Below are 25,276 nucleotides of genomic sequence, written 5' to 3'. Positions count from 1 at the left end.
CCGCCCCAACGCCGGCGGTGACGGAAGCACGCCGGGGTGACCTCACCCGCCAACATGGCGGCGGCGGTAGATTAGGGCAGCGGGTCGGAGCCGCCGCCGCCGCCGCCGCCGCCACCGCGGGTTCGTGTGTGCAGCACCTGCCGCCGCCTCCTTCACCTCTTCGGGTTGCAGGGGCCTGAGCCAGGTGAGGGGAGTAGGGTCGCGGGCAGGCCGCGCCGGGCCCTCTCCCAGCGCCGCCGGAGGTGTCCGAAGGCCGACGCGGGAGACGAAAGAGTGAGAAGCTGAGGGCGCGAGGCCAGCCCGCTGCCCCGCAGACTTGCCTGGGCGAGGGTGGGCCTCGGGCGAGGGGTGCGTGCGCGGGGCTCGAGTCCTGGCTCCCCGCCCGCCAGCCGGGTCGCGGCTTCTCTCTGAGGTTCACGGTCCCTCTCCCGGCGGCTGCGACGCCGCTGTCATTTGCTGTTATATTATTTCACATGTTCACTTTCCCCACCCGTGGAGACACACGGTTCGCGCTAGGTGGTCTCTCCCTTTGGTCTTTCTCCCACCATCCCAGGGCGTCCCTGAGTGTTTTTCCTTCGTGCTCGAACTTTCCAGGCCTAGGCTTGCCCGCAGGTCCTGGGCCCTGGCCGCCGCCCTGCGGAGTTTGCCCGCTGCCCGCAGGAGCGCCGTTCCTCGCGGGGCCAGCTCGTTGTCTGTGCAAGTTTTAAGCCAAACAGACGGTCCCCTCCCGCCTTCCTTTTTTTTTTTAACTTTACTATTTGGAGCAAAACTAACAAGTCCTGCGAAACTGTCAGTGCGATTTCCCCGGGAGGTTTGGTCCAAACCAGAATGCTGGTCTATGCCCTGACTTGTGTGACCTTGGATGAGTTGCCACACCCTTCTAGTACCTTCTTTTTTTTTTTCTTCAGTCACCCAGAAAATTAAGCAAGTGTTTGTGTTGATAGTGAACTGTTGATACCTCACATACGCAGCTGGATAAACTTAAACACCGTAAATTGCAAATATTTAAAGCATTGTGGCATTTTCTTCGCTTGATAATAGACCGTTAGGGACTTTGAAATCCTTTTACTCTGATTGGTTAGGTACCATTCTCAGTTGTTTTTTTTTTTTTTCTTTCCCAAATGATGAATTTACTTATGCCGTCCTGTATCCCCGTAGCTGAGTTCAGCTGAAGGATACATGTGGTTGAGTCCAACCTGTTTGGTAGAGAAAAGGTGCTCGTTAGCACATCAGTTACTCAATATTTACTCCGTATCTTATTCGGCTAAGCTTTTAGGACAGGTGATTTGCAATAATAATGATTGTTTTAGGAATATGTTTCTTTTCTGAAACATTGTAGACATGCAAAACAAGTTTTAACTGTGATCCTGCCGTCCTGCTTTTTTATCGTGGTTTTTCAAACTTGATTTTGACGCATATCTTATTCCACATGAGTGTTCACCAAGAGTTATTAATTAATACGTATTAACAGGGTTGAAGGGAGGGGGCTATTTTCAGAGTAGCTGATTTTTTTTTTAAAACAGCTTTATTGAGGTACCATCAAGCCGTTCACGTGTGTAGTCATGGACTATAGAACTATCACGGCAGTTTTTAACAGCCACAAGAGAAACTCTGTGCCCGGCAGCAGTCATTCTTTATCCCCACACTCTCCTACCCAGGCAGATCTGTTTTAGGTTTTGTCTCTGTAGATCTGCCAGTTCTGGATATTTCATAGGAACAGAATTATACAATATGTGGGGTTTTGTGACTAGCTTTTTTTTTATTTCCATGTCGTAGCAGGTATTGGCAATTTATTCCTTTTTATGGCCACATAATATGCAGCGTATGAATAGACCACATTTTACAGATTCATCAGTTAATGGGCAATTATTTCCACAGTTTGACTGTTACATACTGCTGCTGTGACCATTCATGTGAACTTGTTTTTGCCAGGAGAGTGTGTGTTTTCTTTTCTCTGTCATATACTTAGGCGTGGAGCAGAGAAGCTGACAGTTACCTCTCCCTATTATGCACGTTATCCGCATACATGGGAAGCCTGATTACTTACTGTGAAAGTCAAACTACATGTTTGTGGGGAGAGAGAGAGTGAGGCGTTACTCTGTAAGCACATTATCTTCGTATGCCAGCTGCTGCGTGGAGACGTTTGTGGATGGCTCTTAACGCAGGATTGAACTGGCCTCTTCAATTAGGTGTGTTTCAGTTGGAAAGTGATAATGTACACTAAAATAATTTAGTGTCTGTTGAATTTTAAAATGAAATGCTTAGTTGAGTTTTTCAGTTGGACCCAGTGAAATTTCTGCAGTTTCACAATATTTATTAGGATTATGTAACTTTTCTTTGGGAGAAAGTTCTGGAATTCTGTAAGAACTAAGAAAGTATGGATTAAAAAGATGAAGTTAAAAAGAAAAAAACGAAGTTATTGGAGTTCATGTTCATTTCTGGAGCTTTAAAAAAAAGTCTTTACTCAAACCACCAATGGGACTGGAGTCTGGGAATCAGAAACTGTTAATGTTTAAAACTGCAGTGTTTTCGTTTGTAACTGAATTGTCTGTGGACTTTCACATTTCTCTTTATAAACTGGGATTATAGATCTACTCAACTCCATATGGGAGTATTTAACAATATAATAAGGTTACCATTTTATTTTGGTGGGAGGAAATGGTCTTAAAAACAAAGCTTCCTAAAATAATATAAATATATCATGTTAAATTGTAATTGTGCTTGTGTTAAGGGTTCTGTGGGGTTAAGAAATACAATACAGGTGTGATATTCTAAGTCAGTGTTTCTGAGGTTGGTGTTAGAGGTTTGTAATAGCAGCCAAGGTGGTCATGATGAGACAAGGTTGGGAAACAACTGCAAGACACCTGAGTTGCTGCAGATTTGCTTTTTATAAGATTTTAAAGCAGAATCTAATGGTTGCTGTAGGCGTTCTGGCTACCCTTCATATAAAATACCCAGTTCCTACACTGCTGTCCTGGCATTTGCACTGGTCTTCATAGTAGAAATCCAGTTTTAGGGAAAGCAAAGTGTTTATTGTGAGATTGTGGGTTTGACATTGTATAAACCCACCTATGTATAAACATAGGTGGATTGCCTATGTATAAACACGGATTAAGTTACCCTGAGCTTCCTCAGGCCATCCATCTGGCTGACAGCTACCTGTAACTTGAGAGAGGAACAAACTTAATATGTAAGGCAGAGAAAGAAATGGCTGGGCAATACAGCTGTATTCAATAGCTTGTTAGAATTGTGCAAAAAACAGGAGTTGTTATATTGAAGATCATTCTTGTGTTTAATCATTTCTTGACACCAAGAATACTTAGACCTAATTTGAATTAGGTGTTCTAGATGGAATGTAAAGAGTAAAAGTGGCTGTGTCTTTCTCATCATTGGAAAGAAGCTTGTGCTGTCTCAGATAGGAACGTCCTCTGGTGGATGAGGTAGTAGTGGACTGGACCTGAGCGTGGCCCCTGCTTCCAGGAAGACTAGCTGCTGGGCTCAGAGCATGTTTCCTTTTCCTTTAACCTGTCTTCTCCCTCCCCGCCACCACCCCATTCTCAAAATTGACAAAATTGCTTCTTTCGGTACTATGGGCGTCTGATATTTGGGACCTTGCCTTGTTTTTCTCCCGTTTCTTCCCGTTGTCATCAGTGGGAGTGTTTTCACTTCTGTGTCCTCTCATGCCCGTCGGAACGCTGCCAGGCTTGCAGGAGGTGTGTGTTGGAAGGGAGCAGGCCTGCGAGGTCAGAACGGAGGAGAGTGCTCTCCGCCAGGTGGTTGTGCTGTTCACCAGCTCTTCTGATTTTCAGCAGATAAATTGTCTACTTCTGTCTCTCCATTAATAAAGTTGAGACTGCTACTTTTTCGTTCCGGTGTGGAGGATTTTTGTGACATCTTCTGTGACAGTACTTCAGCAGTGGAGGTCTCGTGCAAGGGGAATTTGTGGTATGTGTTAGAAACGCAGGAGCCCTTGGTTCAGCATGCTGACTTCAGTCTGCATAGAGTGTGGCAGAGGGAGTGGCTGCCCTGTTCCCAGAGCACCCAGCAGTGGGGCTGTGGAGTGTGCACTCGGCATGTCCTCAGTACCTTTGAGAAATTGTAACTGAATACAAGTGCACCGGACATAAAATAGCATGTCTTTTTAATTGAAGTTGATGTGCGATATTATATGTTACAGTTATACAGCATAGTGATTCCAAGGTTTTAAAGGTTATACTCCATTTACACCTGTTATAAAAATTGGCTGTATTCCCGGTGTTGTAGACACATAGTCGTGTTTCTGAGGTCTGCCTGCGCCATCACCTGAACGAACGAGCTGCTCCGCTGCTCTGAAACTGGCAGCTTAGGTAGAGTTAGAGGAGCTGGACGGATGTTTTAACCTGTGGGTGTGCTGTGTTTGGGACATCAGAGACACATGTGAAGCTTAAAGACTGTGTGCTAAACTGAAATGACTTAAATGTGTGTGACCGTCTTCTTCCTTAGTGTGAATCATTAAGTGTAATAGAGTCATTCATCAACCGTGTGGATGTATGGCTACTGACATGTACACTACAGCTGAGGACTTCATTGTGAATAGGATGGTGAGTTTGGAAGGTGGAGAATTATGAAATCATGACTAAGATGGCATTTGTTGTTCAGTCGCCAAGTCATGTCCAACTCTGGTCAGCTTTATGGCATTTATGGTTAGGCAGTTGGGATTTCTAAGGAAATTTGAAGAGCGCTAGATTAAAAATCCTAGATGCTTTGTGTGTAGCATCTGGGCTGGTGTGTAATTAAAAGTGTCTTCAGAGATGTGGATTTCTGATAAATACAAGGAATTTTTTTAAGAATTCATTTTATTGTAGTATAGTTGATTTACAATGTTGTGTTAATTTCTTTCTCTTTTCTTCCCACACCATGTGGCTTGTGGGATCTAGTTCCCCAACCAGGGATTGAACCTGGGCCAGGGCAGTGAAAGCACCAAATCCTAACCACTGGACCACCAGGGAATTCCCAATATTGTGGAATTTCTGTTGTGGTTCAGTAGCTAAGTCAGTCCAGCTCTTTTCGACCTCATGGACTGCAGCACACCAGGTTCCTGTCCTTCACTATCTCCTGGAGTTAGCTCAAATTCATGTCCGTTGAATAGGTGATGCTGTCTAACTATCTAATCCTCCTCCTCCTCCTTCTCCTTTTGCCTTCAATCTTTCCAAGCATCGGGGTCTTTTCCAGTGAATTGGCTCTTTGCATCAAGTGGCCAAAGTATTGGAGCTTCAGCATCAGTCCTTCCAGTGAATATTCAGGGTTGATTTCCTTTAGAATTGACTGCTTTGTTCTCCTTGCAGTCCAAGGGATTCTCAAGAGTCTTCTCCAGCACCACAGTTTGAAAGCATTAATTCTTCGGCGCTCAGCCTTGTTTATGGTCCAGCTTTCACATCCATCATGACTACTGGAAAAACCATAGCTTTGACTAGACGGACTTTCGTCGGCAAAGTGATGTCTCTGCTTTTTAATATGCTGTCTGGGTTTATCATAGCTTTCCTTCCAAGGATCAAGCGTCTTTTAATTTCATGGCTGCAGTCGCCGTCCGAAGTAATTTTGGAGCCCCAGAAAATAAAATCTGTTTTCACTTTTTCCCCTTCCATTTGCCATGAAGTGATGGGACCAAATGCCATGATCTTAGTTTTTTGAATGTTGAGTTTTAAGCCAGCTTTTTCACTCTCCTTTTTCACCCCCATCAAAAGGCTTTATTCCTCTTCAGTTCTTCTATTCGAGTGGTATCTGCATATCTGAGGTTGTTGATAGTTCTCCCAGCAATCCTGATTTCAGCTTGTGATTCATCCAGCATGGCATTTCACATGATGTACTCTGCATAGAAGTTAAATAAGCAGGGTGACAATATACAGCCTTGTACTCTTTTCCCAACTGAACCAGTCAGGTGTTCTGTGCGGTAATTTCTGCTGTACATCAGAGTGATTGCTGTGCACACGTACACATTCTTTTCCATCGTGATTTATCACGGGGAACATGCTTCCTCGAGCTGTACACTAGGACCTTGTTGTTGATCCATTATAGTGTAGGTCACATCTGCAAACCCCACAGTCCCGATCCAGCCCACCCCTCCCTCCGCCCCTCGGCCACTGCCAGCCTGTTTCTGTTTCGTAGACGAGTTCATTTGTGTTATATTTTAGATTCCACATGTAATGTCATATGCTATTAGTCTTCCTCTTTCTGAATTATTTCACTTAGTGTAGTAATCTCTAGGTGCATCTGTGTTGCTGCAAATGGCATTATTTCATTCTTTTTTATGGCTGAGTAATATTCCAGTCCATGCATGCACACGTGTGTGTGTGTGTGTGTGTGTGTGTGTGTGTGTGTAAACACCACATCATTTTTATCCATTCCTCTGTCAGTGGACATTAGGTTGCTTCCATGGCTTGGCTATTGTAAATAGTGCTGCATTGGGGTGCCTGGATAAATACAAGAAATTTGATTATAACAAATTCTAGAAAATTCATTTTTTTTTTTTTAATTTAAAGCGTTATTCAGAAGATGAGTACTTCTTTTTTCCTCTTAACAAAAACAACTGAGACTTTTCAAAGGTTAAATTTTGTTATTGATTTCCTCTGTTCTCCTCTCTTTCGGAACTTTACTTACTAATTTATTCCTTGCTCTCTTTTTATTTCTAATCGGCTTTCACTGAATGTAAGCATGCTTAAATCTCTTTCATTGTGACAAAATTCAAGAATTGTCAGACCTTTTGTCTCTGTTCTCAGACTCCTTTCTCCCCTTGAAACCAGACTTTTATGTTCATTCTTTTTAATCTCTTTATATAGTCATCCTTTTATTCTGTGTATTTCAAATTCTCCATACTTTGTTTCGTTGTTTATTCATTTATCTTAGTTTAGTACAATGGCACCCCACTCCAGTACTCTTGCCTGGAAAATCCCATGGATGGAGGAGCCTGGTGGGCTACAATCCATGGGGTCACGAAGAGTTGGACACGACTGAGCGACTTCACTTTCACTTTTCACTTTCATCCATTGGAGTAGGAAATGGCAACCCACTCCAGTGTTCTTGCCTGGAGAATCCCAGGGACGGGGGAGCCTGGTGGGCTGCCGTCTATGGGGTCACACAGAGTTGGATACGACTGAAGCAACTTAGCAGCAGCAGCAGTACAGATCTTATATTTTGTCAACGTTCCCTGTCTCTTTTTCCTGTTACGGGTTATCTGAATGTTTTTCTTTTATTAGATATTTCTTAAGATCTTAAAACAGTCTGTATCATTGCTTTAAGTAGAAAACAATTATTTGGAAACCTTAATAAAACACTTTGGTTTGCAGCGACTATTAAGATACATAGTAGGAGTTAAAAGATACAAACTGATTTGTGGGAGAGGGAGAGGGTGGGAAGATTTGGGAGAATGGCATTGAAACATGTAAAATATCATGTATGAAACGAGTTGCCAGTCCAGGTTCGATGCACGATACTGGATGCTTGGGGCTGGTGCACTGGGACGACCCAGAGGGATGGTATGGGGAGGGAGGAGGGAGGAGGGTTCAGGATGGGGAACACATGTATACCTGTGGCGGATTCATTTTGATGTTTGGCAAAACTAATACAATTATGTAAAGTTTAAAAATAAAATAAAATTTAAAAAAAAGAAAAGATACAAACTGATTATGATATAAATAAATCCTGAGTTTGTAACTTACAGCCTGGTGAACATAGTATATATAATTCTGCATGATATATTTGAAAGTTGCCAAAAGAATAGGTCTTTAAAACAGGGGTACATGGTAGGTAAAACAGTTGGGTCCAGGTGGAGAAGTGGAGTTGGACTCGCACTGATCAGGGTACAAGTTAAAGTACCTCCTGAAGAGAATCGGAATAAAGTTGACTTGAGGAAGAGTTCAGAGGCGGGCAGTAAAGGTGGGCAGAGCGGCTCTGCTCTGCAGCGTCTTTCAGGGGCCCAGGTCTCTCCTGTCTTGTGCTGCCCCCTGGAGGTGTCTGCCATCGTCACATTTCAAGTCCAGAGAGGAGGTGAGAGGAAGTCTGCAAGGAGAGGACCCGCCACCACCCCATTGCACACACAGCTGCTTCTCTCACTGCTCGGGCTCAGACTAGTCGTATGGCACACGAAGCTGTGGAGGAAACGAGAGATGTCACCTGCAGCTGTGCACCATGGACCCTGCTGGAATGTGAAGGCTTTAATAGTAGAAGAATGAGACGTACTGGCTGGGGGCGTGGTGCAGCATAAAGAGAGGGCAGAGCTGCTGTTCTTGCCACACAGGTGAAAGTAGGGTAACTGGGGGAGATAGAAAGGGAGCGTGCTTTTGACCTGAAATCTGAATACATGCATTCCTACTGTAAGTAAACTGAAGTTATGTTTTTTAAAGATTACCAAGGATAAGTCTGAGAAATATTTATTTTGGTATTTAGTTGAATGGTTGGAGTTAATGGGAGAATGTACTGGCAGGTAACAAACTTTAAAAAAGAAACTATGTGTTTATTTGACTGCATCACGTCTTAGTTGCAGCACTCAGGATATTCCGTTATAGCGCAGGGACTCTGGAGTTGGACTCTAGTTGTGTTGTGAGAGCTCAGTTGCCCCTGGGGCATGTGGCCTCTTAGTTCCCCGACCGGGATGGAACCAAGTCCCCTGCGTTGCAAGGTGGATTCTCAGTCATGGGCCACCCGGGATATCCTGGCGTGTAATGAACTGTACCCTAAAAAAATATTCTTCTGGTTTTAGGTTTTGTACATCTGTAAGTAGACATTTTCGGAGCTCTGCCGGCCACCCCCATGGCGTCCTCAACTACCGTGCCTCTAGGATTTCACTATGAAACGAAGTACGTGGTTCTCAGCTACTTGGGACTCCTCTCTCAGGAGAAGCTGCAGGAGCAGCCTGCTTCCTCACCCCAAGGTATCGTCTTTGGCTTGTGGTTGAATTAAGTAGTAATAATTAATGTGTGCCAAAATGTGGGTCTGAGCACTGTATAGCCATGGCTGTGAGTCTGAATAATGCTGTCAGCTCTTAAAGACTAACCCTTCACTCTGTCCCTTCCCAACCCCTGATCCATTCCCAGAAGCATGACTTTTAATTTTTTTTTAAGAACTTGATTTTTTTTCTTTTGGTTGCACCACTTGGTTTAAGAGATCTTAGTTCCCTAACCAGGAAACCTGTGCCCCTTGCAGTGGAAGCATGGATTCTTAACCCCTGGACCACCACGGGAGGCCCACAAGCTCAATATTTTGAATGATTGCCATTGGTAGAGGTAAAAAACATACTAAATACATGTAATAAATAGAACTACATCTGCCTTTAGAGATTTCCTACTTAACAGGATATAGATTAGAATTAAATAATTATTTTTGAAGTTTATAACAAGCTCTTAGAATTATGTTTTTTTCCAAGGATATTAAGTTTTTTTGATCGAAGTGTAGTTTATTTACAGTGCTGTGTTAGCTTCAGGTGTGCAGCAGTGATTCGGTTATAGACACGTCAGTTCTTTTTCAGACTCTTCCATCTTTTAGGTTGTTACGAAATACTGAGCAAAGTTCTCTGTGCTGTACAGCAGGTCCTTCTTTATCTATTCTTTATATAGTAGTGAGGATGTTAGATTTAAACAGGGGATTAATCTCTCAGACTTAGAGTTTTTAGCACAATTCTTTGTATTGTGGAGTTGTGTATATTTTAACTTGGCAGATGAAGCTTATTAGAGTCTGAATTAGTCTTCCTCATTAACATATAACATCATCTTCTTAAATATTCTCATCACAGATTTTACTGTAGCTATGGAGGTAGTTCTTATCTGCTGCTATTTTAGCTCAAGAAAGTTTCCTTTTGTGATTCAGAAAAGATGGGCTCCCGTAGCCATTCCAACTATAGGGATGACCAAAGATGTCTTAACAGAGCTTGTATATGCTGACATATAATTCGAGGGTGTGTTGTGTTTTAAACATTGAATCATATTTTGAATTCACTGAGCTCAGTAGCTGTTTACACAAAATTATATCAAAATAGCTTCAAAGACACCATAAAAAAAATTTTTTTCCTACTAAAATTTAACTTATTATTTAAATAATATTTCAAATATTTAATTTATTATTTCACCAAACTCAGCAGCTATTTTACTTTGTGTTGTCTTCTGATATTACTCAATATTCACATAGTTTTTAAGAGCTTCCCAGGTGGCACTAGTAGTGAGGAATCCGCCTGCCAGTGCAGGAGATTCAAGAGACATGGGTTTGATCCCTGGGTCAGGAAGATTCCCCTGGAGAAGGAAATGGCAACCCACTCCAGTGTTCTTGCCTGGAGAATCCCATGGACAGAGGAGCCTGGCGGGCTGCCGTCTCTGGGGTCACAAAAAGTGGACACGACTGAGCACTCCTGCAGAGCTTTCAAATGGTTGTGCTAGTGGCTACAGTGACTATGGCGATCTTTTTCCCCCATTGTGTCATGTTTACATGCTTCTCTATCGTATCTCCATTATTGCATGTCTGAATGTTTCCATCTTTTCAAACATTGATAGACTGCGACACAGTTTTTGGTTTACCATAGGACCCCTTTCATCCAGGTCCCTCACACTGGTAGTAGGGCTTTTACTGAAGAAGTCAAGGCAAGAAGGAATTCTAAACAAAGTGGTTGTTATAAGAAATTTCAATTAAAATGTTAATAAATGTACATTCACTTGGTAATTTTGCTGTATGGTAAGGCATTTTTCTTTCTGAATATGAATCTGCTGATTGGAATTCCAGGTCCTCTTTCTACCATAGGCTATACTTCCATACCTATTACGTGCACTTTAAAATTTATGCTTAAAGTGGAGTAAGCACATGGAAGCACTTGTAGTTCCAGTGAAGAGACGTTCTAGATTTTCATGATTTTTTCCCCTCTGATCTTTTACAGTTGTTTCTCTCACACCTAACTTGAGGTTGTATTTTTAAAAGCAGCTTCACAAAACATAATTTCGCTTTCAGCAAGCCTCACTACATATCATACTTCAGTGATATCTGTAACTTTAAGTCAATTGCACCATTTCAGTGACCAGTATAACTTTACGGTTATACTGTATACTGGTTTACTGGTTATATTGGACCTACCTGCCCCCACCCCGCCGACCTCAAATTGAAAGTGCAGAGTCCTAAGCACTGGACTGCCAGGAAGTCCCAGTATTCCCAATATAATAAATACGCTGGGAGAACGATACCTGACTCTTGGCAGGCACACGCCCTGTACACGGGTGCTGGGTGGCGTCTGCCATCTGTCTGCATGTGCTCAACCTGCAGTGGGTCTGGTAACTCAGCACATTTGTAGAGAGGGTAGTGAAGAGCCGTTCTGCATGTTGCTTCCCCCCTCCTCTAACGGTTATTTACCTTTGTAAATTGTCCAGAGTCAAACTGCAGAACCAAAAAGGAGCGAGCAGTCATGTGGCCGCTGCACCTGCCTAGTTATTTCATCGCCAGCCGTGGAGAGGGCTCGATCAGAGGAAGTTAGCCTTCAGTTTGTCATGCTGGGCACACACAGGGACGCTGGGGCTCCTGCAGCCCACCCCTCCCAGCCACCCACCCTTCCAGTTTACATGCAGTGAAAGCCATCCATTATTTCATGTAACACCTGATTAAGGTTATTGTCAATAGAATCTCAATTAGCGTAACAGGGATAGTAATTTTTCAGTGTTGACCTCAGCACCCCAGATTCGGCCAAGTGAGTAAGTCCCAGACAGACTAATTGGTCTTTTTTCATATAATCACTTCCTTTCTTTTGGCCATGCTGTGCGGCAGGTGGGATCTCAGTTCCCAGATCAGGAATTGAACCCACACCCCCTGCATTGGAAATGCAGAGTCTTAACCACCTGCTCTCCAGGCTTGAAACATTAGAGTCATCCTTTAACTCTCATCTCTGCTTCCTTCCTCTTTCTTTCCCTCTTTCTTTGTCTACTATTATTAACTGTTACAGTTTTGTGACAGTTCTCCCATTTTCCTTTAAATCCTGCCTCAGGATTTGAAAGAAATGTCTCCTGACTTTTCTCCTTCTTTTCCTGTGTTTTCCATCATGTAATTTGAAGGCCACAGGCACGCTGCCCTTCCTCACATTACCTCTCACATCAGGAACCCACAGGTGCTCTTTTTCCCTCAGTCTACCCCACAGAAGACCCCGTTACCTGTTGTGTCTCCTGCTGCTGTTGCTGTAGACTGTCAGTGAGCCATTCGTATTCCTGTTAGTTTTTCACTTGAGCTGAGTTGCCCCTGTGACAGTTGTTCAGGTGCTGAGTCGTGTCTGACTCTCTTCAAGCCCATGGACCTCAGCACACTAGGCTTTCCTGTCCTTCACTACCTCCCGGAGTTGCTCAAACTCATGTCTGTTGAGTCAGTGATGCCATCTAACCATCTCATCATCTGTTAACCCATCTTCTCCTCATTCCCTCAGTCTTTCCCAGCATCACAGTCTTTTCCAGTGAGTTGGCTCTTTGTATCAGGTAGCCAAAGTATTGGAGCTTCAGCATCAGTCCTTGCAGTGAATATTCAGGGTTGATTTCCTTTAGGATTGACTGGTTTGATCCAAGGGACTCTGAAGAGTCTTCTCCAGCACCACAGTTCAAAAGCATCCATTCTTAAGCACTCAGCTTTCTTTATGGTCCATCTTTCACATCCGTACATGACTACTGGAAAAACAATAGCCTTGACTCAACAAAACTTCGTTGGTAAAGTGATGTCTCTGGTTTTTAATACGCTGTCTAGGTTTGTCATAGCTTTCCTTCCAAGGAGCAAGCATCTTTAATTTCACGGCTGCAGCACTGTCCGAAGTGATTTTGGAGCCCAAGAAAATAAAATCTGTCAGTGTTTCCACTTTTCCCTATCTGTTTGCCATGAAGTGGTGGGACCAGATGCCATGATCTTGGTTTTTTGAATGTTGAGTTTTAAGCCAGCTTTTTCACTCTCCTCTTTCATCCTCATCAAGAGACTTTAGTTCGTATACTTTTTGCCTTTAAGGTGGTGTTATCTGCATATCTGAGGTTGTTGATGTTTCTCGCAGCAATCTTGATTCCAGCCTGTGATTTATCCAGCCCAGGATTTCGCTTGAATTACTCTGCATATATTAAATAAGCAGGTGACAATATTCAGCCTTGTTGTACTCCTTTCCCAATTTTGAACCCATCTGTTGTTTCATGTCCAGTTCTAACTGTTGCTTCTTGACCTACATACAGATTTCTCAGGAGGCAGGTAAGGTGGTCTGGTATTCCCATCTCTTATAGTCAGTGAAGCAGAAGTGGATGTTTTTCTGGATTTCCTGTGATAGTGGTTCCTGATGATTCCCCAGACCTGCTTCCCTTTCTGTCTGAGGCATGAAGAAATTGCATCTAAGCAGGGCCATGAGACTGGTCCCAGCCGGTGAAACTCGGGTGCCGGGGCCTGTGTCACTGCCAGGCTGTGGCATTTAAGGGCCAGTGTGCCTTCTCCCCGTGCTTCCCTTGCCTGTGGTGTGTGTAGGCTGATTCAAGGGGGAGAGGTGTTCCTGAGGATGCAGTCTTGGGAGAGCACCGCCACCCTCAGGCGGGGCTGCTGAGTCACGGTAGGGCACAGTCTTCTTGCCTCCAGTCCCCAGATTAGATACGGTGCACACAGGAGGGGGGCACCTTTGGGTTAAGTTGCTGAAGCCACCGCTTTATTTGTTATTGCAGCCTAGACTCCTGTCCTCATTAGTGTATCTGCCCTGTGTGCACATTAGGGTGACCAGCTGTCCAGTTTGCCCAGGCTTGAGTAAAACTGGGAAAGTCCCGGGCAAACTAGATGAGTTGGTTACTCAAATACATACATATGTTCCCATCTACCCAGATTCCACTTATTCACAATATTTTTTAACTGTAACAAACTTCATGGTCCACAAAAACCAGGCTTTTTCAAGCCCTGTGATTTATTAAGTTTGTAAAGACCTACGCATCTATATAAGCATGTGTTAATCTTTTTTTTTCCTTCTGCTTGAGCATAGAACTTTTTTCCTACCCAAATCTTGTAGGATCTGAGAGGTTTACCTGCTTTGATGTTTCTGTTTTGGTTATGAAATTTGGTTGTTACCCTTGTATTGTTTCCTTAAGCCCAAGAACACAGTATCGTATGCAAATGTGTGTGCTAACCTTTCGGGGGGAAAACGTGGGCTCTAATCGCTCTCTCTGCTGCCTTGCTCTCCAGTTTGTTATCTAAAGCCTGAGTAGAGCTCCCTTCTGCGCATGCTCTTATAAATAGAGCCTCTGCCGCGTGCAGTGGTGCAGTGTGGTTAGGGTTTGGTTCCAAGTTCATGAAGCAATAGGTGTTAGAAGAGGAGGCTAAAGAAGGTGGCCCTATCATTACTCAAGATTTCTGTCACATGAAATGTCTTTCATTTTTTCCTCAGTGAGTCATGTGCTGGGTACATAACTTCTCCTTAAATAGTTAACTCTGCTTTTCCAGAAGTTGTCAGCTCGACTGGACTCCATTAGTTCGTGTTGAATAAGTTCAACGTTATATATATTCTGACTAGCAGAAGTCCCGCTGATTTGTGTATGTGATCCCAAATAACAACTTGTTACGTTCAACTTTGCTTGTGTTAATACAGAGCACCTTGATGTTGTAGTCATTAATAGGGATTCAATAAGACATGTCTTAGGTTAGGAAGGAGAGTAGGTTCGTGTCTGCTAATTAGTAATGTGACTGTCGAATGCATGTTGTCGTGGTGCTGGCTGGATATTCATTCAGCTGTTAAAACACTAATCCCCCATTCTACTCACCCGTCCCCCTCTCAGCACACACTGTTCTCCTCCGGTCTCTGTGAGTCTCATTGGAGTGAAATCGCAGTGTCTGTCCTATCGTGTCCAGCTTGTTTTGCTTAGCGTCGTGTCTGTAAGGGTCACCTGTGTTGCAGCGTTTTTCAGACTATTACTCCTTTTTAAGGCTGACTCATGTTGCCTTGTATGTAGAAAGCTTGTTTTGTTTACCCATTCATCTGGCTGGTAGACATTGGGTTGTCTCTACTTTTGACGGTGGTGAGTAACGCAGTGATAGGAATCGGTGCATGAATGGTCTGAGTGTCAGCTTGCCATTCTCTTGGGCAGATAGCCAGCTGTGAAATGGCTGGGCCATCCTACGTTTAAGCGTTCTGAGGACATGCCAGCCTTTCCCCCCCAGTTGCTGCGTTATTTTACGGTCCCGTCAGCAGTGCACAGGGGTTCTGATTTCACCACACCCTCACCAACATTGCTGTTTTCTGCCCTTTTGTCGCAGTTCTCCTAATGAGTAAGAAGTGGTATCTCCTTGTGATAGCTCATTTCTTTTTATTGCTGAGTAATATTTCATTGTGTGGATGTACCACAGTTTATCCATTCACCTATTGAAGAACATCTTGGTTACTTCCAAGTTTTGGCAGTTACATATAAAACTGATAAACATTCTGTGCAGCTTTTGTATATATGTAAGTTTTTAACTCATTTGGAAAATACAAAGGAGCATGATTGCTAGGTCTTATGGTAAGAGTATGTTTAGCTTTGTTAGAAACTACTAAGCTGTGTTCTAAAGTGGCTGTACTATTCCCGCCAGCCGTACATGAGGGTTCCTGTTTCTCTGCTTCTTTACCAAATCTGCTGTTCTTGTTTTAAAATATTCTTTACTGATCTGGCAGCACAGGGCCCTAGTTGGCTGCGTGCAGGAGTTGAGGCGTGTGGCATCTAGTTCCCTGACCCAGGATTGAACCCACGCCCCCTTCATTGGGGGCACAGACCCCTAGCCACCGGACTGCCAGAGCAGTCCCTGTTGTCCATATTTTTTTGCTTATAGCTATCCTGGTGGTGTGCAGTGGTAGCTCTCTGTGCTTTTAATTTGCAATATTATTGCCTGGAGAATCCCATGGATGGAGGAGACTGGTGGGCGACAGTCCACCCGGTCGCAAAGAGTCGGACACGACTGAGCGACTTCACTTTCTTTCACTTAATGTCTAAAGATGCTGAACGTCTTTTCATGTGCTTACTGGCCATTTGTATAATTGGAGAAATATTCATATACTTTGTCCATTTTAAAATTGGGTTATTTGTCTTTCTGTTGTTAAATTGTAAGAATTCTTTATAGCAGACCCTTATAAGAAAGAGAGATATAGATATATATAGTTCCGGATAGTGTCTTCCATTTTGTGCTTTGTCTTTTCTTGCACATGTAGAAGTTTTAAATTTTTATAGGATCTTGTTTATCTTTTCTTTGATTTCTAGTTTTTTGGTGTTATATGTAAGAAACAGTTGCCTAATCCAGGGTCACACACATTTTCACTGGTTTACTTCTAAGAGCTTTACACTTTTTAGCTCTTAAATTTAGATCTTTGATCCATTTTGAATTAATTTTTTTCTTACCATTTAGGAATTTTTAACAATTTAAAAAATTGAAGTTAGTTGATTGACAATGTTGTGCTAATTTCTGCTGTACAACAAAGTGAGTTAGTTACACATATATACATTATTTTTTTATGTTCTTTTCCATTATGATTTCTCCCAGGAGATTGGGTGTAGTTCCCTGTGCTGTACAGTAGCACCTTATTGTCTGTTGAATTCATTTTCTTATGTGAAGTGTGGGGTCCAGATTCATCCTTTTATGTGGGAATATCAAGTTGTTCCAGTGCCATTTGTTGTAAAAGCTATAGTTTTCTTCATTGAATATCTTTTTACCCTTATCAAAAATCAGTTGACCTTAAATATATGGGTTTATTTCTGGCTCTCAGATTCCACTTGTTTATATGTCAGTTCTTACACCTTTACCACATTATGTTGACTGCTTACAGCTTTGTAGGAAGTTTTGAAATTGTGAAGTATGAGTAATCCTTCAACCTTGTTCTTTTGCAAAATTGCTTTGACCATGTTCTGTCTTTTGCAGTTCTGTTTGAATTTCAGGACTGTCTTGTCCATTCCCAGAGGCAGTTGGAATTCTGATGGGATTGCACTGACTCCATAGGTCAGTTTGGGGAGTAGCACCATCTCAGCTCAGCTTTCAGGCCAATCTTGTGTGATCCCAGGTTCTGGTTCAGTTCCCTATTTCTGGGGATGTGCGCTTTTTAAGTTTCTTCTCGAGTCTTTCTATGAGGAACAGGAGATGTTTGATCCTGAGTACTATGAACCCGGACTTTGAGTGGGTGCTCACTTGACTTTCTTGTCTAGTCTGAACATCCTCATTCCTGTCAAAACAAAGATTATGGAGCACTGCCCCACACCTGCCGAACCAGGTGCTCCATGGGGCCTGGGAATCTGTATCTTTAATTATTGCTTCATTATTGTTTAATATTCTCTTGGTACTTCTAATGTGCCCCAGTTTGGGGAACCATAGATTTAGAAAACATTCTTGCTCTCAGAGGTCTAGGCCATACATAAAACTCTTCTAAGCTTGTTGATCTGATACTCATTTTGAGTGCATTCCGGGGCTGGAATATGATGGTTGCTGAGTCACCTCACCCTTTCTTTGACATTGAGGTGGGTGGGATTTAAGTGTGATAAAGTTTGTTTATCTTTGAAATATTTTTCTGGGTTTATAGTGCAGGATTTATGCTGCATTGGTCCTGTGTATAGCTCTTTTTTTTTGAAAGTCAGGGTGGAGTGCGGGTTGATTAAAAGAAAATCAGTGAATCTGTCTATGTCATGGGTTAGCTGAAGAAATAGCCTTTTGTATCCTGACAGCAGTAGACTTTTTACTGGTTTAGGTTTTCCACGTGGCTTATTATCAAGTATGACAACTTGTCGTGTGTAATTAGCATCACATTAGTCTCATGAGAATAGGTACGCCTTTAATCAGCTGCTTTTCTTTAATCTGACAGGATGAGGCGTATGGTAACCAAGACATTATTGTCATTTTCTTTGTGACATGGTGGTGGTATTGGGAGTGGTGTGATGGGTGTGGGGATGTGTATATGTTTTAGGCATGCAGATTTTCCTAAGAGGCAGATGGCAAATAAAGCATTCATATATTCCTTATTTTTAATTCATTATACTTCAGAAATTGTAATCATAAGTTTTTGAATTTAGTAATAATGTTTCTTATCAGAATATCTACTTTCTAATCTGATTTCTGTATAATGTATTTGTGCCTGGGCAAGTCATCTAAATTTACTAAGTCCCATATTCTTCGTATGAGATGGGTGGACTAACCTTGACCTTTTCGGATCTAAAGTTCTGTGATCCAGACGTTGGTGAAGCCCCTCATGAGCATGAGCTGGTGATTGAGGTCTTACTCTTGCCGTCCCTCCTCCGCGGTCTCCTCCGTCACAGGCTGGCACCGTAAATGTTCTCGTTACTGGCCTGTGTATGTGATTGGCCTGTGTTCTACTCTCTTCCAGTAAAGGACTACTCATTTTATTTATTTAACTTTTTAAAATATTTGAGGTAGCCTCAAAATATGCTGATAACTTTTACAAATCCCTCTGAATCTGTTAATAAGTTTCATTCTGTTGCCTTCTTTCTTGTGTCCCTTCTTCCCAGCAAGGTTGTCGGGTTATACGTTGTAATCCTTTGAGTCTTCATCACAGAGACAGTGACAGCTGTTGATGTCAAGTATTTGTGTGTTTTTTTAGTCTTTACTTGACATAAGTCTAGGACCAAGGGACTGGCTCAAATAGTTTGTAATCAGGTCAGACTAATGATGATAAACTACAAAATCATAGGTACAGGACAGTATATATTTAAGTATTAAACTGTGAGGCACAGATTAAATGATACACATGTTCAGTGTCAATGATACGTAAGTAGTCGGTGAAGTAGACTTAAATTGGTCCTTGCAGGGAGTTCCTTGTGGTCCAGTGGTGAGGACTTGGCGCTTTCACTCCTGAGGGCCTGGTTCAATCCCTGGTCAGGGAACTGAGATCCTGCAAGCCATTTGGCATCGCCAAAAAAAGAGAAATTGGTTCTTGCAGGGTGGACAGAATTAAATAACTAGGAAAAGGAAGAGTCCAGGTTAGGTAAAAATGTCTTTTTTTGTTAGTGAATAAATTGGCAGTGAGTTCCTACTGGGTGGGAAGAGGAATTAATTTTTTTTAATTTTGCACCATGTATCATTTAATGTGGCTTATAATTAGAACATAATGGAAGTAAATAAGTTGTAATGAAATCAGAATAGGAAGACTGTACGTTTCCATAGTGGGAGCAGTGGATCACAGGTACGTTGTCTGTAGGGTCCTGTGCAGTCATCTCAGCGTTGAGCAGTGAACTTGATTCTGAGGCAAAGCCAAAGCAAAGTGGAGGTGGGCAGTAGCTCCCCCTGTCCATGGGAGTGTGCTCCAGGATTCTCGGGTGGTGCCGCCCACCACCAGACTCTGCGTGTTCTGTACTAATGGGTAAGGGTGGCTTACATGGTCTGGACATGCTGGCTATGACTCAGGTCTCAGGACCCCACCAGATTTCATCACACTAGACAGAATGGTGTGCAGTGTAAAATTAATGAATTTTGTTTCTAAAATTTTCTGTGCAGTATTTGGGACCGTGGCTGATGCGGTTAGCTGAAACCACAAAGGGAACTACTATATTTAGTTCCCAGAAGAAGCTATGCTATTTTAAGGGGAATGTTATTCTTTAAGAGAATTGTTTTTCACGTAGAGCTTTATTACATAGGACACAAAGAAATGCAGTAGAAACTGTCAATATCAAATACAGTGTTACATTTCAAAACTCTTGTCTTTTTGTGGAATTCTGGATAAAAGCTAAGGAAATGACACTAAAGTGCACTCAGTTGAAACAGATAGTTGATACTGTCTGGGGATTTTTCTGATGATCCAGCTTAATTTAAGGATAAATTCTAGAATGTGTGGAATGGAGGGACTGCCTCTTATGTGAGGAAACCTTATAAAAAGTTTACCTGGCAGGCTGTATTGACTGGCAAGAGTCTGTTTCTGCGTAAGGACAGGTCAGGAGCAAGCTAGCAGATGTTGAGTTTGAGATGATTTTGCATAACTTAAAGGGCTGACTCAAGCTTTTCAGCCTGGTGTTTACCCTGCTTCTGTTGTGGAATTATGTTTGAAGAATTTTTCTTAAAAGCACTGTGTTCGCTGTGGCAGTGACTGACCAAAATTCTTACATTGTTGAGCATGGCAGAGATTATTTGAGCCTGGAGAAAGTTTGAAGTCAAGTCCCTTAGAGATAGGTCACGTTGGGAAAGGCAGAACACCAGGGACCTTCTGATATTTAGGACTGTAGCTTCCTGGTGAAATGTCTCAGACGAATTTATTGTGAAAGGTACCCTTAGAGTTAAAAAGTTAACTTCTCTTCTGCATTTTTTGATATAAATTAATTAAATTCTGTTGGACTTGTGTTCAGGAAAAGATACATTTTAGTTTTAGATCAATTGATATTAAGCCCTAGGCTGTTCTCTGTTGCAGCAGTTGGAGAACAAGGGTAACTGCTGGTGTTAAAACAGATGCTTTGGCTTTATGTAAACTGAAGGTTATTCCTGCTGGTCCAGACTTTGAGTGTACTGAAAGCAGGTTCTGTATGAACATCGTTAATTAGGAATCCATGGTGAGCTGATTCTGTGCACACTGTGCAATGTTAACAACGTTTAGAGATTCGGAAGGGGTGGTGAGTGGGGTCATTGTCTATAGAGCTTTTTTTTTTTTCTTTTTCTTTTTTTTCCTTTTTTTTTCAGTCTTTATAAATTTTATTTTATTTTTAAACTTTACATAATTGTATTAGTTTTGCCAAATATCAAAATGAATCCGCCACAGGTATACATGTGTTTTTTAAGTGATGTTGATTTGTTGGCTGTGCTGGGTCTTTGGTGCCTTGAGTGGGCTTTTCTCTAGCTGCGGTGAGCTGCTCTCCAGTCGCGGTGCTCAGGCTCCTCGCCGCAGAGCACCGGCTCTAGGTGCAGGCTCAGCACTTGCGGCGCGCGGACTCAGCTGCTCTGCAGCACGTGGCATCCTCCTGGACCAAGGATTTAACTCACGTCCCCTGCATTGGCAGGCGGACTCTTAACCCCTGGACCACAAGAGAAGCCCTCTATTGAGCATTTTTGATGTGGTGAAACTTAACTTGCTTATCTCTTTGCCCTTGACAGCTTCCCTTTGTGGCAGGTATTGTTTCCCTGTTTCAGTAACAGACAGGTTCAGGAAGGCTGTTTTCCTTGCCTGAGGTCCTGGGTAATGAACTGGAGTGCTTGGCAGGAAAGCTTTCCTTCCCTTCTATTGAGATGCCTTCCAGAAAGCCAGAAGGAAGAGAGAATTTCTTCGAAAGAAATGATTGACCCACAATAATTTTCTGATTTGTTTGCCTTATTTTAATAATGTTGCATATATTCTGGAAGTCACTTTACTGACTAGTGTAATTATATTAGTGCCATTGTAGAGCCATCTGAACTACAAATTACTTTAAAAAGGAAAGCCTGTTTTAATTATAAGCAACTTTAATTTATTATAAGTCTGTCTGTAAATGAACTAAGCTAGTCTCTGACATACAAACGCTGTCTGATGGCACTTAGGTAAAGTACTTCGAGTAGTCAGAATTCTATAGTGAAAGCACAGTGATGGTTGTCAAGGGCTGAAGAGAGGAGGTCATGGAGAGTTACTGTGGAATGGGTCTGAAGTTTCCGTTTTACAAAATGAGTTCTGGAGTGTATGGCACTGATGGCTGCGCAGCGTTATGGATGTATTTAATACCACTGAACTGCACACTTAAAAATGGTAGAGACGGGGAAATTTGTTAGGTGTATTTTACCAGGAGAAAACAAAAAGCCCATACGCCGAGATGGATTTTTATGCTTGACGAGAATTTATAAAGATTACCCTCCTCATAGGATACATTGTCTTGAAATTTTGCATAAGATTGTTTTTGTTTTATGTAATTTAAAAACTTAACCAGCTTTATTAAGAATCATTAACAAAAATTGCATGTATTTAAGGTGTACAGTGTGATGGTTTCATACAAACATTGATTGTGAAGTGATCGCCACAAGCAGGCTAATCGGCATTCTTTTTTTTTTATCATCCCCACCCCTCTCCCTTCTGGTAGCTACCTGTTTGTTCTCTATGAGTCTGTTTCTGTTTTGTTATATTTGTTCACTTGTTTTGTTTTTTAGATTCCATATATAAGTGAAATCATATGGTATTTGTCTTTGTCTGACTTATTGCACTTAGCATGATATCCTCTAGGCCCATCCATGTTGTCACAGACGGCAGGATTTCATTCTTTTTAGTGGCTAAACAGTTCAGTTAGGTTCAGTTCAAAGAGTCTGAAAGAGTCGCAAAGAGGTGGACACGACTGAGCGACTGAGCTGAACTGATACACACACACCCATGCTCACTGCAGCACTATTGACAGTAATTAAGCATGGGAACACCCTAAGTGTCCATCAGCAGACGAAGCAATGGATAAAGAAGGTGTGGCGCACACGCATGACGGAATACTGTTCAGCCTTTCATACAGTTCATGGGCTTCTCAAGGCAAGAACACTAAAGTGGATGAGATGGTTGGATGGCATCACCGACTCAATAGACATGAGTTTGAGTAAACTCAGGGAGTTGGTGATAGACAGGGAGGCCTTGGGACCCATGGGGTCGCAAAGAGTCGGACACGACTGAGCGACTGAACTGAACTGTTCAGCCACTAAAAAAGAATGAAATCCTGCCATCTGTGACAACATGGATGGGCCTAGAGGGTATTATGCTAAGTGAAGGAAGTCAGACAAAGACAAATACCGTATGATTTCACTTATATATGGAATCTAAAAAACAAAACAAATGAACAAATGTAACAAAACAGAAACAGACTCATCCAACCATCTCATCCGTTTCAGTATTTATAGTCTGACTCTCACATCCATACGTGACCACTGGAAAAACCATAGCTTTGACCAGACAGACCTTTGTTGGCAAAGTAATGTCTGCTTTTTAATTAAATGCTGTCTAGGTTGGTCATAGCTTTTCTTCCAAGGAGCAAGTGTCTTTTAATTTCATGGGTGCAGTCACCATCTGCAGTGATTTTGGAGCCCAAGAAAATAAAGTCTGTCACTGTTTCCATTGTTTCTCTATTTGCCATGAAGTGATGGGACCGGATGCCATGATCTTAGTTTTCTGAATGTTCTGTTTTAAGCCAACTTTTTCCACTCTCCTCTTTCACTTTCATCAAGAGGCTCTTTAGTTCTTCTTTGCTTTTTGCCATAAAGGTGGTGTCATCTCTATATCTGAGGTTATTGATATTTCTCCTAGCAATCTTGATTCCAGCTTGTGCTTCATCCAGCCCAGCATTGCTCATGATGTACTCATAAGCAGGGTGACAATATACAGCCTTGACGTATTCCTTTTCCTGTTTGGAACCAGTCTGTTGTTCCTTGTCCAGTTCTAACTGTTGCTTCTTGACCTGCATACAGATTTCTCAGGAGGCAGGTCAGGTGGTCTGGTATTCCCATCTCTTTAAGAATTTTCCACAGTTTGTTGTGATCCACACAGTCAAAGGCTTTGGTGTAGTCAATAAAGCAGAACTGGATGTTTTTCTGGAACTCTCTTGCTTTTCTGATGATCCAACGGATGTTGACAATTTGATCTCTGGTTCCTCTGCCTTTTCTAAATCCAGCTTGAACATCTGGAAGTTCACAGTTCACGTACTGTTGAAGCCTGGCTTGGAGAATTTTGAGCATTACTTTACTAGCGTGTGAGATGAGTGCAATTGTGTGGTAGTTTGAGCATTCTTTGGCATTGCCTTTCTTTGGGATTGGAATGAAAACTGACCTTTTCCAGTCCTGTGGCCACTGCTGAGTTTTCCAAATTTGCTGGTATATTGAGTGCAGCACTTTCACAATATCTTTCAGGATTTGAAATAGCTCAGCTGGAATTCCATTCCCTCCACTAGCTTTGTTCATAGTGATGCTTGCTAAGGACCACTTGACTTCACATTCCAGGGTGTCAGGCTCTAGCTGAGTGATCTCACTATCGTGGTTATCTGGGTCATGAAGATCTTTTTTGTATAGTTCTTCTGTGTATTCTTGCCACCTCTTCTTAATATCTTTTGCTTCTCTCAGGTCCATACCATTTCTGTCCTTTATTGTGGCCCTCTTTGCATGAAATGTTCTCTTGATATCTCTAATTTTCTTGAAGAGATCTCTAGTCTTTCCCATTCTATTATTTTCATCTATTTCTTCATATTGATCACTGAGGAAGGCTTTCTTATCTCTCCTTGCTGTTCTTTGGAACTCTGCATTCAAATGGGTATAGCTTTCCTTTTCTCCTTTCCATTTTGCTTCTCTTCTTTTCTCAGCTATTTGTATCTCCTCAGGCAATCATTTTGCCTTTTTGCATTTCTTTTTCTTTGGGGGAGGTGTGTGTGTGTGTGTGTGTGTGTGTGTGTGTGTGTGCGCGCGTGTGCCTGTAAATTCTCCAGGCCAGAATACTGGAGTGGGTAGCCTTTCTCCAGGGGATCTTCCCAACCCAGGGATCGAACCGGGGTCTCCCACATTGCAGGCCTATTCTTTACCAGCTGAGCCACAAGGGAAGCCATATATATATATACACACACACTTACATCTTTTTGAATTATTTCCTTCGGCATGATATCTGGAAGTAGAATTGTTGGATACTGTGGAGGTCTGTTTCTAACTTTTTGAGGAGCCTCTGTATTGGCTTCCGTGTTGACTGTATCAGTTAAACAGCCACATGTGTCATCTCCATTTTCACGGCAGTGTACCACCTTGCCAGTGTTTGTTATTTCCTGCCTCTTTGGTAATAGACGCTTCGACAGGTGTGAGGCGATAATCTCAATGTGGCTTTGACTTGCATTTTCCGGGTAATTAGTGATGTTGAACATCTTTTCCTGTGCCTGGTGGCATCTTTGTGTCTTCTTTGGAAATACCTATTGAGGTCCTCTGCCCAATTTAAATTGAGGCTTTTCTGTTTGGTTTTTTTTTTTAATGTCCAGCTGTATGTGTTCTTTATATATGCCAGATGTTATTGTTTGCAAATATCTTCTATTCATTAGGCTGCCTTTATACTTTGCACATGGTTTTTTTCACTATGCGAAGGCTTTTTAGTTTGATGAAGTCCCATTTGTTCATTTTTGCTTTTGTTCCCTTGCCTGAGGAGACATAGCCAAAAAAATGCTGAGATCCATGTCAAAGTGCATACTGCCTGTTTTCTTCTAGAATTTTATGGTTTCAGGTCTTATAAATCTTTAATCCATGGATTTGGGGTTGTTGTGTTTTCATTTTCATTTGTCTCCAGGTAATTTTTATTTCCATTTTGATTTTTTCAGTGATCCATTGGTTGCTTAGTAGCATATTGTTGTAGGTAATGCTTTAAAATTTTTATTTATGTAGTTTC

The 25,276-nt window shown here is 42.2% G+C and overlaps 1 protein-coding gene and 1 non-coding gene across 9 annotated transcripts in view; one reads left to right on the top strand and one right to left on the bottom strand.

Moving 5' to 3' along the window:
- The first annotated feature begins 16 nt into the window (after positions 1–16).
- The window catches only part of BCL2L13 (BCL2 like 13), a 51,167-nt gene continuing 25,907 nt past the window's right edge, over positions 17–25,276 (top strand). For 6 of the 8 annotated variants that reach the window (XR_008710190.1, XR_008710191.1, XM_055567515.1 and 3 more), the window contains exons 1-2: positions 17–184; positions 8,735–8,905. Coding sequence is in view for 5 of the 8 variants with exons in the window: in XM_055567515.1 (XP_055423490.1) it covers positions 8,785–8,905 (121 nt within the window). In the remaining 3 variants the exon portion in view is untranslated. Of the gene's footprint in view, positions 274–8,734; positions 8,906–25,276 lie in introns of all 8 variants that reach the window. The other 2 variants (XM_055567521.1, XR_008710197.1) reach the window with 2 other exon arrangements.
- On the bottom strand, positions 4,917–4,988 carry TRNAE-UUC (transfer RNA glutamic acid (anticodon UUC)). Its single transcript has one exon. It is a non-coding gene; the product is annotated as a tRNA-Glu (tRNA).

This window comes from Bubalus kerabau, chromosome 1 (genome assembly GCF_029407905.1).
Source record: "Bubalus kerabau isolate K-KA32 ecotype Philippines breed swamp buffalo chromosome 1, PCC_UOA_SB_1v2, whole genome shotgun sequence".
NCBI lineage: Eukaryota > Metazoa > Chordata > Mammalia > Artiodactyla > Bovidae > Bubalus > Bubalus kerabau.
Note: the sequence above shows the minus strand (reverse complement) of the source record. Positions and strands in the feature narration are given on the sequence as shown.